General features: G+C 44.8%; 1 protein-coding gene across 1 annotated transcript; it reads right to left on the bottom strand.

Moving 5' to 3' along the window:
* Nucleotides 1-414: 414 nt before the first annotated feature.
* LOC147430115 (calmodulin-binding receptor-like cytoplasmic kinase 2) lies at nt 415-2,829 on the bottom strand. Its single transcript, XM_086496274.1, has 6 exons — nt 2,615-2,829; nt 2,225-2,427; nt 1,940-2,108; nt 1,776-1,865; nt 1,018-1,316; nt 415-895 (listed from the first exon to the last, which is right to left on the bottom strand). The coding sequence occupies exons 1-6, from the start codon at nt 2,775-2,777 to the stop codon at nt 659-661; spliced, it is 1,161 nt and encodes a 386-aa protein (XP_086352400.1). The 5' UTR covers nt 2,778-2,829; the 3' UTR covers nt 415-658.
* Nucleotides 2,830-20,943: the final 18,114 nt, after the last annotated feature.

Below are 20,943 nucleotides of genomic sequence, written 5' to 3'. Positions count from 1 at the left end.
AGTGCAGCTACTACATGCACGCCTGTGTTGGAGTCCTCCATCCCTTTCTACAGGGGTGAGTGTTGAGGAGGATGCATTCTGACGACCTATGATTCGGGCTAAGATTCGGAAGAATCTTAGAGCAAATGAATAAACTAAAAAGAGAGCCTCTTAGGTGAATATGATGCCTATTTGCTCTAAGATTCTTCCGAGCCTCTTAGGTGAATATGATGCCTATTTGCTCTAAGATTCGCCTATTTCCTCTAAGATTCGGAATCCGAATCTTAGAGCAAATGAATAAACTAAAAAGAGAGCCTCCTAGGTGAATATGATGCCTCCTAGTACCAAACCTACCTTGCACCCGTGTGTTCACACACACACACACATGTTCACTCATAGCCGCTATAAACAAATCAAAAATAAATAAACTTAAAATGACATAAATTATGCACTTTCTCAAATTATGCTCCCGGATTTCTACAAAAGTCAAGAGATAGTATTTCTCACCTTAGAAAGTTCTCAGTGGAATCAACAAATTTGTATGGTTTTTCCCTCTACAACCGATTTTTGTGCTTTTCATAGACACAAAACAAGAATCTTATGTATACTCTGAGAGCTACCTGAGAATTCTCTGTACAAAAAACTATGCTGTTGCAAGCAGTAGGGATTGTCTTTGTCTTCAGTTTTCAAGTAAAGACTCAGAAACTTTCTGTTCCAGCAGAGCCTGATATTCTTTTCTAACTGCCCATAAATACTCTACCACTTGCTTCATCTCTGGTCTGTCATGCCGTGTCGGTGCAGAACATTGGAACGCTAGCTTACATACTTTCCCTGCTACCAGGTGAGCAGATTCACTTCTTTCCAACTTGGGATCCAGAACATCAGCCAAGTTGTTACTCAGAAAATTCTTGAAGGCCTGCACCATAGCATAGCAAAATTTGAATATAATCAACGCTAGCAAACCTTGGCAACTACCAATTTACTGTTGAATAAAAAGCAGTGTCTTTCAATGTTCATTGAGCAAAAATCGTCACTAACCCAGCGTGCTGTTATCCTTTGATCAACAACTCTCTGTAGTTCTATAGGCCGCCTTCCCGTTATAAGCTCAATTAATAGTATGCCAAATGAGTAGACATCACTCTTTGTCGAAAGCTGATAGGATTTTAAATACTCCGGGTCCAGATACCCAGCAGTTCCCTTCACTTGTGTAGAAACATGTGTTGCCTCTGGATCATATGCCCCCACTCTTGCGAACCCAAAATCACAAACTTTGGCTCTGAAACTTGGGGTCAACAGTATGTTTGAGGCCTTTATATCTCTGTGAATGATGGGTCTCTCTGCCAAAAGAAACTCAACAGCCTTCAGCTAAAACTAGCTATTGCTAAAGGCCAGAACATTTACATTAGGCTTTGAGAAAAGAATCAAAGCAGAAAAAAACTAATATTTTAGCGTATGTGCAGCCTAGCAAACCATCTTCCAGAAGGCGGGATTAGCAAAGACACGACATGCAGCCTGCTACAACGACATCACTAAATAAGAACTTGGACAGTGGCTAGAATTCAATCCAAAAAGTGAGGCATATAAGCCTTTGTGACTCAGAAAGGGCCCACATGCTGCAGATCGCTGGATTCCACGCAAAGCCAAGGCACAATTGCATTGCTTCTGAGTCAAAAAGGACCCACATGCTGCAAATTGCTGGATTGCACATAAAACTGTGGCACAATTGCATTGATTTACCTAACTTTCCTTATCTAAATAGCACTCAAATATTGCAAAAGAATAGTAATGTTCAGTACCTGCATAGAAGTGTAGATATGTGAGAGCGTGAGCAATATCAATCGCAATATCCAATCGCACAAAAAGGTCCAGGACAACCCCAAACTCACCTGTCAAAAAACAGGTGAATAAAATCAAGGCGCTTTAGAAGTTTGTAACATGTCAAATACTGACATAAACTCACAATCAAGATGCTGTCGGAGGTTGCCATTGGGCACATACTCTTGAACCAAAATTCTTTCATTGCCTCCTTCAAAATACCCTAATAGCTTCACAAGGTTTAAATGCTCTACACTTGCCAGCAGATTGACCTCACATTGAAATTGAACAGTTAGCCGTGCTTCGAAGATGTCCTGCATCCATACATAAAGTTGCCACTTACTGTGATTAGTTTACTGAACCCATGTACTTTTGAGACCGAAACAGAGAAAATTCGCCTATGTGATCATCATACTCATCAAATGCATACCTTCCGCGCCCTTTTAACAGCAACCTCTTTTCCATCTGTAAGTCTTCCCTTGTAAACTGTCCCAAAGCTTCCTTGCCCAATTTGACAGGATGAGGAGAAGCAGGAGGTTGCCTTCTTAAGCTCTTCCATTGTGAAGAGTAATGCACTGGCATTCTCCGGTAGTACTTGTGATATAAACTCATCCGTTGAGGATGTAGATGAAACTGAGAATGGGGCAAACCCAGCGTTGGAAAATTGAAAACTGAATGCGACATTAATGAGAAGCCATGTCTTCACCCGTTCTGCATTGACGGAGATCCTACTCCTTCACAAGGCTTCACCGCACCGCACGCAAGCAATTGATGGCCGACAAGAAAATAGAAGAAAGGAAGGCATAGATTAAAGACTTACAAGATTCCTGAGCATCTGCCGCTCCTTTCTGGCAACCGAAGCAGGAGAAGCTGCTGCCGAGCAGGGAAAGAAGACCCTTGTGGGCGCCAGCATGTGCGCTCATGCTCTTCGAGCTCCGCAATGGCGAAGGCGACAGCAGCAAGCGACCATAGCGAGCGGGCATTAGGAAGGAGACAACGATAAGAGACTCTCAATACTGTCCGAAGGTGGGCCTCTACCAAAGAAAGACGAGTCAAGAGCTTTTTGAAACATCAATGATCGTTCAATGATCAAACTTGTTCAAATTGCCTTCGCAGACCCGTTCAACACATTTTTCTGTAGATGCTATCAGGTTGTTGGCGATGTAGACGGCAGAGGTCGTAGAAGTGGAAAGTGTAAGCGTCGAAGTGCACATGAGGGCAGAAAAGCTTAGCAAGACCGATCACACCGAAGCTTATGATGGTTAGCTGCTTGCTCTTTTGGCAGAGTGTGAGGGGATTAGTGGCAGACAATTCAATGTCAAGGGAAAGGCATTGATGAATGATATCGAGTGGAACGCCACTCGTACTAATGCCCATGAGCATCACGTAATAGTAGTTTACCAGATGCGTGTTTGGATTATTGACGAGATTGAATATAGTGCCTTCCGCTATGGGGATGCCGACCTCAAGATGCCCATTATCATGTGCAGTTAGGAAGCACGATACATAACTCGGGCTAGCCAGCAAGGAGGCAAGAAGGCATAATTGATGACCGAAGCAGCTTACAACACACAGAGAAGGTAATACTGATTAGAGGACATAGGACACAACTCCAACTCGACATCACTGTAAGGTCTGTTATCTACATCCAATTTCCCATGCGCATGCGTTTGCTTGGCGCAACACATAAACACTACGGGGCAAGGCACGGCTTCCGTTTCTTATAATTTTTTGGAGAGACCACAGTGCCAGCTCTCCACCATACTTTTGTATGACACCTCTGTATGACGTGCACTGTATACTTTGCACTTTCAGCCTATGACATTTCATTGTGCAATGATATGTTTAACTATTCACATTGCTTTTTGTAGCTTGACTCAAATATCGACCTGTTGATTGGACAATCGAAAAGCATCAGTACAACATTGCAGGTCAGTTTATTGTTGCATTTCATTCATGCTTTATCTATTTTCTTGTTTTAGATTTTTTCGCATTACTCCATTTGCTTCAATATACTTGGATCTCGTTTTCAGAACTATACACTTGATGTCGATTAACATCTGAGCATGTTAGTTACACACGCTACTCTTTGCATACGGTTGCTAGCCAATGCATGTGATGTATTACAATAGTGAATACACAAGTAGTGAATGCATGTGGTGTATCGCAATAATGAATTCACCTTGTGCACTATTACTTTAGCTCTAAATAATTGATACCATACTAGGTGTTCAAATAATTGATTCCATATTATATATGTCCTTGTTTCTCCTGAACTAGGAATTAGTTTGAAGTTCTCAAGGCCTAGAAGATTACAATCCAATCGTTAATAAGCTAGGGAGTAAACTGCAGCAAATTTGAAACTAGCTTATCGTCCATATGCTAGGTCATGGTTTGAAATTACTGCATTGTATAAAGATTGGAGCATGCAATGTGATATCTTTGCTCACAATCTAGAAATATGTCCCTCTTGCACAACGGCATACTCACATATATAATGATTTACGAGGTCGACAGAAAAAGGAAATAGACACTTGTTGCCATCGCTTCCATATTATTGTTCGGCGCTTTGCCATCGTAGCGGCACCAACAAGACTTAGCAACATTGCATCTATAGTCTATTACCAGTTCAAGATACCAACCACGAATCAACAGTGTCCCCTCTCTATTCATGAGACCGATGAGCAATATTTGGATGTAAAAGAGGTAGATATTATAATTATAGACAAGCTATCCATGTTAACCCAAACAACTTTTGACCTTATTGAAAGGCAAAATGTGAACATAACAAGCAGTACATTGGCAGATCCCTTCAACAACAAATGTGTTCTCTTGCTCGGTGATCTTGCCCAGCTACCCCCAGTTTGTAGTCACGCACGGGAGCTTTGTAACACGTGCCATATCACAAGCTCGGTCCACTGGCTACATGCAACTTTGTACAAGATGTCTTGCTATATAAGACATGCAACGGAACCTGAACTGCTTCAGTTCTTGACCATTATTTGTGAAAGAAAACCAGTGTTAGATGAGATCTGCTTGGGTGGAGAAAACAAGAGTGCTTGGGTGGAGAAAGCAACTAAAATCATAACACCTAGTTAGATAGCATGAACAATACTTCAAAAGAGAGAGAAATTAAGCAATTGACAACAGTTGAGGACCGGATTTGCATGGAGCCGGTCCCCCCTCCAAAAGGCTTTGTATTATGGTTTCTCCCATCAAGAGAGACATTTTACAATACGATTTCTTGTGTTCCTTCAATACTAGATAGTGCAATGAATATGGAAGCTTCATGCACAACACAACATCAATTCCCTCACGGTCTCAGACCCAAGACCTCACACACCTTCGAAGATGGTGAGAGCTAGCGGGATATGAGAGTAGATTGAGAGGAAGAAGGAGTATTCTTACGAGAAAGATGTACATCTCCTCACATAATCACTCATATTAGCATAGCTTAGCTTAGTAATTAGCATGGTAGAGGAGATGAGCATGCCTTGAAGCTTGGCTCTTGGTTGGATTTGCATCACAAAGCCAAAAGTTGTTGGTGTAGGCCTCCCTTCTCACAAGCTTGGCGTAGGTGGTAAGCTTTCCGTTAAAGAAGGAGAGAGAGTCTTCTTTGCTTCACACATGAGATTGTGTGAGTGTGTGTGTGATAATTCCTTGCAAAAATCAGCCCCCTCTCTCTCTTGGTCGACCCCCCCTTGCTTTTTGCTCTTGCTAGCATCCTATTGGACGTCCCAGGCTTAGCCAATGGTAATTAAGCAGCATAAGTGATAGCCTTCTGACATGTGTCCCCCTTTCCCCTTTTGTGAGAGCTTTAGGTAATTAATTAATTCAACTAAAATCTCATTGGCCCCCTTTGCCTCCTGGCCAATAGGAATCAGGCAAGCCATTGGGCTGTTGAATGCTCATTGGTCCCCTTGGGAGACTGTCCAATAGTCTTCTAGAGAGCTTAGTTCTTATTGGTTCTTTTATTAAGTGTTTTTAAATTAATTAAACTAGATTTACTCTAGCCTAATTCTCATTGGTCCACCTCCAAGACCATCCAATAGGAATTGGGTACACCTTGTGGGCATCTGGGCTACGGAACTGACATGTGTCCCTCATTCCCTTTGTGTAAAAGGAGCTTGTGTGTGTGTGTGTGTGTGTGTGTGTGTGTGTGTGTGTGTGTGTGTGTGTGTGTGTGATTTTCTCTCTCCATCCCCTACTTGCAAGGCTCGCCCCCTCCTATGTAGGGATTGACAAAGACTTTTTGTGACACACACTAAGCATCCAATTTCCCTAGTGTTTTGACCTTTGGACACAACCTTTGAATTTTGGAACCTTAGCATTTTGGAAGTCTTAATGGGATGAACCTTAGGGTCTTTTAAGCCCATTGTTGCACATTGCTCTTTTGCAGATGGCCCCCCCTTTGGATCCCTATTTTCCCTCCTTTGGATCCCTACTTGACTAGTCCATTTGGTGCTTGAGAGCCTGAGGCTGCCGCAAGCATGTCTGCACATTAGTCCTATCATCTTCCATAGTAGAGTGACAAGCTCTACTTGGTGTTCGGGAGACATCGTCTCCACAAACTTGATCTAAGCATGCATACTACTTCATTTTTGTGCACAATAAAGTAAAAGAGAGTCTTATAAGACAAAAACTTTGTTCATTTTTAACATTTGTACATTGGCTTACTCTTGCGAAGCATTGTAAGCATTGACATGGTTTAGGTTATCCTTTAATTGTATGCCTTGCATCCATCTAGTATCTTCAAAAGGATAATTCTTAATAAGATATCATCGGATAGTCTTACCGCCTCTTAGTACCTTGTCTTCATGTCGGAGAATGGACTCGGGCTGCAGCACCTCTTCTTGGTCATCGGTCTCCGGTGGGTCTTCAATAGTTGGTTCTTGAGGTGGCTCTCCTTTGTAAGGCTTTAGTATATAGGCTCACATGGAAAGCATTGTATGAGCCAATGGTTGGGCAACTTGAGTTGATAGGCCATCTCATTGATTGGCCTAAGAATCTGGAATGGACCATAGTACCTTTTTGCTAACTTAGCATAGTACTTTTGGTGTCCCGTAGGATTCTTGCCCGACGTGTGCCTTAATCGAGCCTTGGGAAATTTGAGTAAGACCTAATCATTTTGTTTAAAGGCTTGGGCTCTTTTGTGCTTGTCAACAACAACCTTTTGCCTTTGCTATGAGATAGAGATAGCATCCTTAATCTTTTAGTAAGATTCTTGTAGGTCTCGGCTATACTCATCTGCAACGAAGATCTTCCTGTGTACCTTAAGTAGCAAGGGACTTTTTGATCGTCCCTCAATTACCTCAAAAGGTGCTTTATTGTAGGCATACTCCACTAAGGGTAAGTACTGCTCCCATTGGGATCTTTGATCTACTTCCGTTACATAGGCTTTTAGTAGATCGAGAAAGTTAGGTTAGCAATTTCACTTTGGCCATCCGTTTAAAGGTGATAGGCCGAAGAGAAGTTTAGCCTTGTTCTTAAATTCTCAAAGAGACCCTTCCAGAAATTACTGGTTATTCTAGGATCTCTATCCGACACTATGGAGATTGGCAAGCCATGGTACTTGAATATTTGTGAAATGAAGAGGGTTGCCATTTGATGGTCTTTGATAGTCTTTTTGACAGGTATAAAATGAGATTATTTACCGAACTTTTCTACTATCGTCCATATTCCCGTATTCCCATGGATAGACTTAGGCAATCCAAAGATAAAATCCATGGATATGCTCTTCCATGGTGAATTAGGGATTGGCAAAGTTTGAAGCAATCCAAGTTGCTTCCCTCTATCAAACTTTGTCTTTTGGCATACCACACATTTAGAAACATACTCTTGTATGTTTGATTTCATGGTAGGCCAATAGAAATATGTTTCAATCCCCTTTAGGGTAGACTGAATCCCTCTATGCGTTGCATAAGGAGGAGCATGAGATTCATACAGTACTTTCTCACGTAGTGAGCTAGTAATGCATAGTCTATTGCCATAGAGAAGATAACCATCTTGTAAAGTGAATGGTTCCTCTTTCTTCCCTAGTGCAGGGGCTGAAATCACATCTTTAAAATCGGGATCAATAGCATACTCATCTATCATAGAAGATAGATCATTGTGAGTTGCTATAAGAACCACATTCACTCTCGGACGTCTTGAGAGTGCATCGGCTACTTGATTATGCTTGCCAACAATGTGACCAATATGAAAGTGAAATTGTGAAAGAAAATTTTCCCACCTCATTTGTTTGTCAGAGAGCTTGGTCTCCGTCATGAAGTACTTAAGACTTTGGTGATCCGTTCGCAGAATGAAAGGAGTCCCCAATAAATAGTGCTTCCATGAGTCTAAGGCATGTAGAATTACAAGGAGTCCCTTTTCATATATGCCTAGAGCTTGCTCAACAGGGTTGAGCCTTCGACTTTCTTAGCCTATGGCGTGCCCTTCTTGAAGCAAAACAACTCCAAAGCAATCACCACAAGCATCACATTGGACTGGTAGTGTAAGCACGGGTTGAGAGATAAGCTTTTCGAAAGTATTGTTCTCCTTGGTAGACCATGTGTACCTAACGTTTTTCTTTGTTAGGTCATGTAATGGCCCTGTTATTAGTGAGAAATTTTCTATGAAGCGTCTATAGTATGCGCACATACCTATAAATCTTCTTAACTCATGAAGATTCGTTGGTTTAGGCCATCCTTTTATTACCTCTAACTTTGATGGATCCATTTGGATGCCATCTTGAGAGATAATGTGACCTAAATAATGAATCTCTTGTAAGAAAAATTCACTTTTGTTTCGATTAACATAAAGTTTATTCTCTCGTAGAACTTGAAATATTACCGAAAGGTGCTGCTTGTGTTCGTCTAATGAATTAGAGTAGATCCTGATATCATCAAAGAACACTCTAGTAAAGGTTCGGTGAGGCCTGAATAGCTTCTCCATCAAGCGGTTGAATGTGATTGGTGCATTGGTCAAGCCAAAAGGCATGACAATGTATTCATAAAGACCAAACGTAGTGCGAAATGCGGTCTTTACAATGTCTTGATCAACTATCCTTACTTGATGATAGCCACTTTTTAGGTCAATCCTATTGAAGTAGGTGGAGCCTTGTAGCTTATCAAATAGGTCTTCTACCCATGGAACACGAGACCTATTTTTGATAGTGATCCTATTTAGTGCTCTATAGTCGACACACATACGATATGTGCCATTGGTGCAGCCAAAGTTGATCGAAGCTAGGAGGTGGTCTATGCCAAGCAAGGGTAGCAGTCAAGTGCAGTGCAGAAGGCTAGGGCAGGTACCAAGGCCCTTGGCAGCCAAGGGTAGCAGGAATGTATGCTCGAAGTGGTTTTTCAGGCCAAAAGTGTTGTGGAATGGTCCAAATGGGGTGGCAGGTCAAGGTGTCCAAAATGCCAACTCAGTGTCCTAGAATGTAGTGTTCAGCATGCTCTAGAAGCCGGTCCAGAAGGCTCGTCAAACGGAGCCTCGATGCTCAGGATATGGCAGTTTAAAGGAAGAGGGTGTAGCAGATCCCCGACGGACAAGGCAGCTGGGGACAGGTGGCCCGAGCTGATGTCACTGTATACATGTGTAGTTCTCGAGTTACAGAGCATGCCTGTCTTTTTGAATTGCGAATCGGAGCTGTGGATAGCAAGATGTGGTCAGTTGAGGATTTTGCGGGGGCTAAGTCTGTGCTCATTTGACCGCATTGGAGGATGTGCCATTTGGCAGTTTTTTGGCCTTGCCAAGGTTCTCGGTGGTAGTGTGCATCATGTGGAGCAAGCACAAACTAATGGCGCGTGATTCTGAGCCTCGAGCGCCGAGTTATAGTCCGATGAAATCTGAAGCAGTTACCCGAGGGCCGATCACAGCTGTTCTCTCCCGTCTTTCGATGGTTCTAGTTTGCAGTTTGAGGAGGGTTAAACAGAGACAAAGGACGGGGAGGTTCAGAACACACAAGAAGATCTTCGCACTGGGCTTGATGGACTGTGCATTGAGCATGTGAGCAAGTAAATGTGGCAGGTTAAAAGGGACACCATTGGGAAGTTCTTAAGAGAGTTTTTTGAGTACTCAAAGGAAGCTTTTGGAGGCAACTCACGGGCAACTGCCACGTGGTGAGAGAATGAACCCGTATGCATTGGAGGGTCGCCATTTGTCGGAGTGTATAGGCAAGGGCGCTAGCCCATTGTAAAGCATGGAAGCGAGCTTCTTTTGAGCCTCGTGAGCTGGTGGCTATGGCACAGGCGAGAGCGGGCCTTATGGGAGCTGTGAGCAAGCGTTGCCCAGTGGGGCGCGTACACGGTGGTTTTGGGCAACGCGGTGGATGCACCGGTGGCACCCGCCAGTGTAGTGATGATGATGAGACGCTCGTTGAGGGGGCTTGTTCCCGCGCCGTCGAGGCCCCAACATTTTTAAAGGAGATGCCCCCCCCCCCCCCCCCCCCCCCCCCCCCTTCCCCATTAGCGACATCGCTAATGCTTGAGGGGAAGGGGTAGGGGATAGTTCCTGCATAGAGAGAGAGAGAGATAGAGCCCGAGGGCGGCCAAGTGGCCAAAGCAAAGCAAAATGGAAGCCGGACGAAGGGTGGCCAAGGACGAAAGAGAAGGCTGGAGGAGTCAAATAGAGAGGGAAAGTCAAAGTCAAGCTAATTGAGTAGTGCAAGGCTAAGCCCAAAGAGGGTAAAAATTGAAGGATGAAAAAACAAAAATAAAAATGCTAGGGGGAAATAGCGACATCACTAATGCCCCCCCCCCCCCCCCCCCCCAAGTGCAAAAGAGAAAGAGAGAACAGATGGAGCAAGGCGGTGCCCCCCTTCCCAAAAAATACCAAAAATGGGTGCCAAATGGACCAATTGAAGGGCAATTTCCCAAATTGAACCCCCCACCCTATAAAAGTAAAAAATTAATCAAATTAGGGGCTTGTTCTTAGCCTTTTCCTGGCCTTTGGGGTCCGTTTGGAAGCCTGCAACGTGGAGCTTTTGGACAGAGGAGTGTGCCTGTCAAAGCCCTTTGTATTTTCTTGTGTAAATGGCCATGGTGATGGCAGTGTGAGTCTGTACAGGTGCTTTGTGGAGTGTAATAGAGTCGTTGTTGCCTTGTCTTGCTGTTGTTTTCCCTTCCCCCCTTCTCTTTATCCTGCTTTTATGGTTCTTCTTGGTTTCGGCTGTGTGGAAGTGTGTGCCCCCCGGACCGATGGTGTTTTGAGTGAGAGAGTGAGATTGAGCGGCTGTGTGTGTGTGTGTGTAAGGGTGGAGACAGGCAGTGGTAGCAGGTGTGCCTTGTGTGGTGGACTTGTGGAGTGTGTGAATAGTGGCAATCGAGCAGGCGATAGTCTGCTAGTGTGAGTTGTGTGTTTGAAGGTGTTTTTCGAGAGTATAGGGGTGATGTGAATGCCTTGAGCTATAGAGAGACCCTTGTGTTTGTGTCTGGTGTGTTCCCCCATTCCCCCTCTCCATCTTCTGGTGCCTCCATGGAGGAGTATGTTGATGCTCCTAGTTGAAGTCAAAGTGGTGATTTCGGTGATGCCAAAGGTGCAGCCTTTGAAGAGCAGGTGCTGCTAGTGATGGCTTCGGCAGGATTTCCCATTTTCATTGGGGTTGAAGATGCGGAAACTTGGCTCCAAGACTACGGATTGTTCGTGTTGAAAAGCGGTTTATCGAGAGAAGATGGTGCGGAACAGGTATTCCCGCTCCTGCTTCATGGTAAAGCTAGGCTATGGTTTGATGGCCTGGGTGAAGAAGAAAAAGCAGATGCTGTTGGGATTAAAGCCCAAGTGGCCTCTTATGCGGATATGGCTGGCCGCCCGCCTAACTCACTTCCCTCTAACTCTTTGTATATACTAACTTATATTTTGTGAATACTAAGATTATTGGGAGATAACCCTTCTAACAGTTCTCTGCGTACTGTACTGTGTAAGCTCACTGTGTGTGTGTGTGAGAGAGTCGACCCACGCTCCGCTCCGTGACTTCAATTGGTATCAGAGCCTTGGTTCATTGCGGATTTGCGCAATCGTGCACGCGCACTTTTCTGGCAGATTCTGGATCCGGAGTTCGAAAATTCACACTCGGCGTTCCGGGAGCGTTTCCATCAAGTGACCTGGGGTTTTTCCCCCCTTTCAAAGCCGTTTATGCCCTCAGAATTTCGTTCTGAGCACTACAGCAGAAGATAGATTTCAGCCGCAAAGAAATCCGTCTTGTGTAGATTGGCAAGCAGGAGGTGGCCGACATCAATATCGGCATCGACATACATCACTCATTAGTCTTCAGAGCATCATCTATAGACCAGGTACACATATATATCATCAGATATATATATTGCAGTCTGCATTGTTACTTCTTGTGCTTGCCAGGTTCCAAGGGAGGTGTGGCCATACGACGGCTTGACACCACTGGCATGTATTGCAGATTGATGTACTGTGATTGTGGGTCTGCTAGTTGTGAGTCACGCTAGCAGACAGACCGCCGCAGCGGTCATAGGACAGTGATTGGTCTATTATAGGATGTATGCTAGTTTTGGGCAGTTTGCTGAGCCATCTGAGAGGGTTGTGTGTGAGGTTTTTTGAAGCCAAGCACTGGGGGCTAGGTTACCCAGTGTGAGGTGGATTAGGTTGCTAGAGTTCCCCTCTACACGCATCCTCTTCGGCGACTTTTATCCCTTAGGATGTATGACTTTGTGTAGACACTGGATTGCATCTTATGCGTCAGGCCGTTGAGGCATTGTTCAGGGTTCAGTCTTGAGACAGATACAGGTTCTGTCATCGCCCAGAGAGGAGACAGTGTATGCTTACAGGACAGCATATTACAGAGATTTTTTTAGATTTGTCACTGGTCAGCTATTTATGATTGTTTTTGAGCTATCTTTTGGTTCCCAGAGCTCAGTTTACAGGGGAGACTCTGTCAAAAATTTTCAAAATACTGACAGTTCCTAAGGAGAGGTGTTCAGCTTGTTGATTACAGCTTGTTTACTGTGTACAGAGGCCAGTTTACAGGGGAAACTCTGCCGGATTTTTCTCAGGAGTAAACAGTTTGGCAGATATGGCATCTTCTCAAAGTGAGACTCTTTACAACATAAAGAAGCTGGATGGCACAAACTTTCCATTCTGGAAGAAGCAGATTTGGCAGGTTTTGGTGCAGAAAAAACAAGTGAAGCCACTGAAGCTCAAAGGGGAGAGACCAGAAGGTATGGCTGAAGATGAGTGGGAAGAGCTTGACGAGTTAGCTTGTTCCACAATCATGCTGACACTGGCAGAAAATGTTTACTTCAACGTAGCAGAAGAGACTACAGCGTATGGCGTATGGAAAAAGCTATGTGGTATGTACGAGAAACAAAGTGCTGCTTCTCAGATTTACTGGCTCAAGAAATTGGTGGATTTGAAGATGAAGGAAGGGACAGCCATGTCAAATCATCTGAATGAATTTCACACAATTTTCAGCCAGTTAACAGCACAGGAGATAGTCTTTCCAGATTCAGTGAAGGCTATGTTTCTCTTAATCACTTTGCCAGAAAGTTGGGATACTTTTCGTACAGCGTTAAGTAATTCTGTCGTGCCAGAAGGTCTTACAAGTGCCAATGTAGAAGTCAGCTTGCTCACAGAGGAAGTGAACAGGAAGAACATTGACAAAGGCAAAGGCAATAGTGCTTTGGTCGTTCGAGGGAGACAACAGTTTAAAGAGAAGAAGGGTAAGAAGGCACAAAACCGAAGTAAGTCTCGTGATTCGAAGTCAAAGGATGACATAGAATGCTACCATTGTGGCAAGAAGGGTCACATGAAGCGAGACTGTACGAAGTGGAAACAAGAAAAAGGAAAAACAAAGAGTTCTGAGCAAGATGAAAAGAAGAGTTCCGTGAAGATTGAAGAGGTGAATGTCACAGGATCTGGTTCAGACAGTGATTCTGGTATAGCAGCTGGTGACATCTTCCTTACAAGCAATCTTGATTCTGTTTTCTTGACTGCAGAGGATGGACATGCTATGAGTGATTGGATTATTGACTCAGGGGCATCTTTACATGTTTCTCCATACAAAGAGTGGTTTACATCATATGTGGCTACTAAAGATTATGTCAGACTTGGCAATGAGCAGGTTTGTGACATACTTGGAGTGGGAGATGTGCAGTTGAAGTTTCAGAATGGCTCTTCTTTATGGCTCAAGAATGTCAGACATGTTCCAGCAATCCGAAAGAGCTTGATTAGTACAGGGAAGTTGGATGATGCGGGTTATGTGATAGTTTTTTGGAACAGCGCTTGGAAGATCTCCAAAGGTTCGATGACTGTAGCACATGGCAGCAAGTCAGGAACTCTGTACACTTTACATGTTTCAGAGGTTAAAAACCATGTAATTAATGTGATTGAGCAGCCAAGTGTGTCACTGTGGCATCGTAGGTTGGGACATATGTCAAAAAGAGGAATGGAAATACTTTCTCATTATGGTTATTTGCCTGGCTTTTCATTTCAGGATTTCGAGTTTTGTGAGCATTGTGTTTATGGTAAGCAAACACAGGAACCGCACAGATCAAAGAGGAATCGTAGGGACGAACGGTTAGCTCTTGTACACAGTGATCTATGCGGACCAATGCCTAATTTGTCACTAGGGGGAGCAGCGTACTTTTGTACATTCATAGATGACTATTCTCGCAAAGTATGGGTTTACTTCTTGAAGCACAAGGATGAGGTGCTCAAGGTCTTTAAGACATTCTTGCAGCTGGTGGAGAATCAGAGTGGTCAGAAGCTGAAGTGCTTGAGAACTGACAATGGTGGAGAGTACGTTTCCAAAGATTTTCAAGACTTTTGTGAAGCAAAAGGGATTAAGCGGGAACTTACTGCACCATATAATCCTTCACAGAATGGGGTTGCAGAACGTATGAATAGGACCATACAAGAGAAGGTCAGAAGCATGTTGTCAAATGCTGAGTTGCCTGATGGATTTTGGGCGGAAGCAGTGGCTACAGCAGTCCATTTGATCAACAAGTCTCCTAGTAGGGTTCTAGATAAGAGTGGAGTGGCCGAGATGCTATGGACAGGCAAGGCACCTTCGTATAAGCATCTCAGAGTCTTTGGTTGTGAAGCTTATAGCCATATTCCTAAGGAGTTCAGAAATAAGTTAGAACCAAAGAGTAAGAAGTATATATTTCTTGGCTACGGAGAATCGGGCGAGATGGGTTACCGGCTTTGGGATCCTGAGTCCAGAAAGCTTATTCGTAGCAATGATGTGCATTTCAATGAAGCCAAGTTTCACGCTAAGCCAGAGAAGACAGAGGAGATCAGAAGAGTTGTCTTCAGGGGAGATGGACCTAGTGCTAGCACATCAAGACAGCATGGTCAGGCTCAAGAACAGCCTATAGTGGCTAGAGAGGCAGAATCAGTTGTGGTGAGACGTTCTGAGTGTGTCTCCAAACCACCTGATCGTTATGTGCCATCTCTAAATTATGTCATGCTCACAGATTGCGGAGAACCATCTTGTTACAAGGAAGCATTACAAGTGGTTGACTCGAAAAAATGGCAGTTGGCCATGCAGTCAGAGATGACAGCTCTGCATAAAAACCAGACATGGAAGTTGGTTAAATTACCACAGGGCAAAAAGGCTCTACCTTGTAAATGGGTTTACAGGTATAAGATCACCGCTTATGATAGTCAACCAAAGTACAAAGCAAGGCTTGTTGCCAAGGGCTTTAAGCAAGAACAAGGCATTGACTTTGATGAAGTCTTCTCTCCAGTGGTCAAGATGACTACATTGAGATGCTTTCTTGCATTGGTTGCTATATTGGATTTGGTGTTGCACCAAATGGATGTCAAGACAGCGTTCTTGCATGGTGATTTAGATGTGGAAATTTACATGCAGCAGCCAGAAGGGTTTGTTGAGAAAGGCATGGAACATTTGGTATGCCAGTTGTTAAAGAGTCTTTATGGCTTAAAACAATCACCGAGGGCATGGTACCATAAGTTCCACCAGTTTATGCTTTCTCAAGGCTACAAACGTAGTGAGTTCGATCACTGTCTATATACAAAGAAGGCTAAGGATGGCAGTTGGCTGATCCTTATTTTGTATGTGGATGACATGTTGATTGCTGGCAAACACTTGGAAGAAATTTCAGCTTTGAAGTCAAAGATGGCAAAATCGTTTGACATGAAAGACATGGGTGAGGCAAGTCATATACTTGGTATGCGCATTGAGAGAGACAGATCAAAGAAGTTGATTTGGTTATCTCAAACAGAGTATATTGACAAGGTTTTGCAACGTTTCAATATGGAGAAGGGAAAGGCATTGAGTGTTCCATTGCCACCATATGTGAAACTTAGCAAACAAGATTGTCCTGTGTCTGAGGAAGAAAAGTCTGAAATGGATAAGATTCCATATGCGTCTGCAGTGGGTATTTTGATGTATGCAATGATTGCTACACGTCCGGATATTGCATTTGCAGTGGGAGTGGTTAGCAGATATATGTCAAATCCCGGCAAGAAACATTGGGAGGCAGTGAAAGGTATCATGAGATACTTAAAACATACAAAGAGTATGTGCATATGCTATGGTAGTCAGGATTTGAGTGTCAGAGGACACACTGACTCAGATTATGCAGGAGACTTGGATAAGAGGAGATCTACATCAGGCTATGTCTTTACATTGGCTGGAGGTGCCATATCATGGCGATCTCGATTACAAGATTGTGTTACGCAGTCTACTACAGAAGCTGAGTATGTTGTAGCAAATGAGGCATGCAAAGAAGCTATTTGGCTTGGTAGATTGGTAGCAGACTTGGGAATCAATGCAGATATGCCAGAGTTATATTGTGATAGTCAAAGTGCTATACAATTGGCAAAGAATCCAGTGTTCCATTCGAAGACTAAGCATATTGATGTGAAATATCACTTCATTAGGGAAGTACTTGAAGACAAGCATATACAACTGCTGAAGATCCACACCAAGGACAATCCTGCTGATCTACTCACAAAGGGACTTCCAGGAGAGGGCTTTGTGCATTGTCGTGAGTTATTGGGCATTGGATAGATGGCAGCCATGTAAATCTTTGTACATTTATGTTCATAGATTTACAGTTACTTAAAGTGCCACATTGGACTTTAAGTGGGAGGTTGTTGGGATTAAAGCCCAAGTGGCCTCTTATGCGGATATGGCTGGCCGCCCGCCTAACTCACTTCCCTCTAACTCTTTGTATATACTAACTTATATTTTGTGAATACTAAGATTATTGGGAGATAACCCTTCTAACAGTTCTCTGCGTACTGTGCTGTGTAAGCTCACTGTGTGTGTGTGTGAGAGAGTCGACCCACGCTCCGCTCTGCGACTTCAGATGCGAAGCCCTGGAGGCGGCTTTCCAAAGCAGATTCGTAGTGGATGCGCAGCTAGATGAAGTAAAGCGGAAGCTAGACAGTTTGAAGCAAAGCTTGGAGGGAGATTTTCAAGCGTTCGAGTGGGAGTTCGAAGCTCTTTGGGGGAATTTGATCAAGGTAACTGCTGCAGAAAATGCCAATTTTTTGAAATTGTGTAAATTCATGGATTGCCTGCAAGAGGAAGTGTGAGACAAAGTGGAAATAGATGGTCCAATGTCGTATGAAGAGGCGGTAGCTCTAGCGAGAGGGGGAACCAAGAAGATTTTGAAGAAGCGTGAGGCTAGGTAAGGTTTGTCGAGTGCGGTGAAGCCAAGGCAGTGTGATGCAGTGGTAGCCGAGCCACAGGTGGTGCAAAGAGAAGTGCAAGTGTGAGAAGAACCAGGGGTTCTTTGGCTGCAAAGAGACAGAATGGTTCCTATGCCGAAGATGCCGGCTAGAGCGGTTCCAGTTGTGGAGGTGGTTCCAGAGTGGACAAAGAATATGCTGCCAAGTTCGAGTGAAGCTGTTGAAGCTCCATTGAAGTGCGGTAAAGAGCAAGGAGTGCGGTTTGCAGACGAGGTTGAAGCAGTAAAGCTAGAGGAGATTCATGATCTCGAAACCAAAGAGGAGACTGGGTCGAGTGACAGTAGCTCTATGGATGCAGACACGAGTTGGGAGACCCAGTCGTCTCAATCCAGGTATGATGAGTTCGACCTCTTACATGTGAGAGGAGAGGCGGTGAATGTGTATGAGGAGCAACATGAAGTGCAAGCCGAAGTGCTTAGTCAAGACCAAATGGAGCAGTTTAGGCCCACATGTGGTGAAGAGTAGATAAAACTGGTGTGCAGTGCCATGCTAATGGCCATGTTGATGAAGATAGCAGTAGAGTATGCCATAGTGGTGCAGCAAGTGAAAAAGTGTGAAGCAGTTGTGCCTATGGAAGAGGACGAGGAGGATGTGATAGAGAGTGAGTTTCTCTCTTCCTTCGCAGAAATTGAGGGTGCAACAGTAGAAGAGGAGGTGGTTGAAGCGGACAAGCAAGCTGTGCTTATTGACCTTGAAGGGCCAATTGACGAGGAGGAGCTCGACGATGCTGGAATTGAGTTCATGGCAGGTGAAAAGGGCGAAGCAGAGTCAAAGTTAGAGGTGCTTCCTACGCAGTCAGTGCCCTCTATGACAAGTGATGCAAATTCCAAGGCAGTGTCCGAGCTTTCTAAGGAGGTATGTGAGTGGTGGTTGAAGGGAACGCTAATCAAGGTAGTTGTGCAATGTGTTGTCGAGCAGGTACAGGATCTGCTAGATGAGGATCTAGCTTTACATGGATGGGAGGGTGGGTCAGGTAGGTCGCAAATGTTGATTAAGCAGGATGGTGAGTACGAAGGTGCTTTTTTTGGTGTTGGAGATGCTTTGTTGCGAGTGGGCAATTTGACAAGGAGTGCTGGGAGTGGTAGAAGAATACTGATGACAGTTTGGTTATGTAGTTTGATATGTGCCTTGCTGTGGCACTATGCAAAGCTGTTACAGGTGGATGGAAGAGACCAATGCAAAGTGTTCGACCCAGGCGGTTGATAATAGATAAAGCAGGGGGTTGGGCAACCCACATGAGCAAAGACTGCAGGTAGCAGGTGCCAGTGGTGTACATATGTTAGGTGATTTTGCAGTGTACAAAGAGTCTGTTTTTGGTGTGCAGTTTTTTAGTGTAATAAGGCCATGTGTGGTTGAACATAAATGTTCAATGAGGGGGTGGGAAATGATGGTGCAGCCAAAGTTGGTCGAAACTAGGAGGTGGTCTATGCCAAGCTAGGGCAGCAGTCGAGTGCAGTGCAGAAGGCTAGGGCAGGTACCAAGGCCCTTGGCAGCCAAAGGGTAAGAGGAATGTATGCTCGAAGTGGTTTTTTAGGCCAAAAGTGCTGTGGAATGGTTTAGATGGGGTGGCATGTCAAGGTGTCCAAAATGCCAACTCAATGTCCTAGAATGTAGTGTTCAGCATGCTCTAGAAGCCGGTCCAGATGGCTCGTCAAACAGAGTCTCGGTGCTCAAGATATGGCAGTTTAATGGAAGAGGGTGTAGCAAATCCCCGACGGACAGGGCAGTTGGGGACAGGTGGCCTGGGCTGACGTCAGTATATACATGTGTAGTGCTCGAGTTACAGAGCATGCCTGTCTTTTTGAATTGCGAATCAGAGCTCTGGGTAGCAAGATGTGGTCAGTTGAGGATTTTCAAGGGGCCTAGTCTGTGCTCATTTGACCGCATTGGCGGATGTGCCATTTGGCAGTTTTTCGGCCTCGCCAATGTTCTCGGTGGTAGTGTGCATCATGTGGAGCAAGCATAAACTAATGGTGCGTGATTCTGAGCCTCGAGCGCCGAGTTATAGTCCGATGAAATCTGAAGCAGTTACCCGAGGGCCGATCACAGATGTTCTCTCCCGTCTTTCGATGGTTCTAGTTTGCAGTTTGAGGAGGGTTAAACGAAGACAAAGGACGGGGAGGTTCAGAACACACAAGAAGATATTCGCACTGGGCTTGATGGACTGTACATTGAGCATGTGAGCAAGTAAATGTGGCAGGTTAAAAGGGACACCATTGGGAAGTTCTTAAGAGAGTTTTTTGAGTACTCAAAGGAAGCTTTTGGAGGCAACTCACGGGCAACTGACACGTGGTGAGAGAATGAACCTGTATGCATTGGAGGGTCGCCATTTGTCGGAGTGTATAGGCAAGGGCGCTAGCCCATTGTAAAGCATGGAAGCGAGCTCCTTTGGAGCCCCGTGAGCTGGTGGCTATGGCGCAAGCCAGAGCGGTCCTTATGGGCGCTGTGAGCAGACGCTACCGGTGGAGCGTGGCCCAATGGGGCGCGTACGCGGTGGTTTTGGGCAATGTGGTGGATGCACCAGTTGCGCCCGCCAGTGTAGTGATGATGATGAGACCCCCGCTGAGGGGGCTTGTTCCCGCGCCGTCGAGGCCCCAACAATTTTAAAGGAGATGCCCCCCCCCCCCCCCCCCCCCCCCCCCATTAGCGACATCGCTAATGCTTGAGGGGAAGGGGTAGGGGATAGTTCCCACGTAGAGAGAGAGAGAGAGAGATAGAGCCCAAGGGCAGCCAAGTGGCCAAAGCAAAGCAAAATGGAAGCCGGACAAAGGGTGGCCAAGGACCAAAGAGAAGGCTGGAGGAGTCGAATAGAGAGGGAAAGTCAAAGTCAAGCTAATTGATTAGTGCAATGCTAAGCCCAAAGAGGGTAAAAATTGAAGGATAAAAAAATAAAAATAAAAAATTCTAGGCTAATGCCCCCCCCCCCCCCCCCCCCCGCAAGTGCAAAAGAGAGAAAGAGAGCAGATGGAGCAAGGCGGTGTCCCCCTTCCCAAAAAATACAAAAAATGGGTGCCAAATGGACCAATTGAAGGGCAATTTCCCAAATTGAACCCCCCACCCTATAAAAGTAAAAAATTAACTCAAATTAGGGGCTTCTTCTTAGCCTTTTTCCTAGCCTTTGGGGCTCGTTTGGAAGCCTGCAAAGTGGAGCTTTTGGATTGAGGAGTGTGCCTGTCAAAGCCCTTTGTATTTTCTTGTGTAAATGGCCATGGTGATGGCAATGTGAGTCTGTACAGGTGCTTTGTGGAGTGCAATAGAGTCGTGGTTGCCTCGTCTTCCTGTTTTTTACCCTTCCCCCTTTCTCTTTATCCTTCTTTCATGGTTCTTCTTGGTGCCGGCTGTGTGGAAGTGTGTGCCCCCTCGGACCGATGGTGTTTTGAGTGAGAGTGTGAGATTGAGCGGTTGTGTGTGTGTGTAAGGGTGGAGACATGCAGTGGTAGTAGGTGTGCCTTGTGTAGTGGACTCGTGGAGTGT

The sequence above is a fragment of the Adiantum capillus-veneris genome, chromosome 22 (assembly GCF_014529385.1).
Source record: "Adiantum capillus-veneris isolate H3 chromosome 22, ASM1452938v2, whole genome shotgun sequence".
Classification (NCBI taxonomy): Eukaryota; Viridiplantae; Streptophyta; class Polypodiopsida; order Polypodiales; family Pteridaceae; genus Adiantum; species Adiantum capillus-veneris.
The sequence above is the reverse complement of the archived record's forward strand: the minus strand, read 5'-3'. Positions and strand labels throughout refer to the sequence as shown.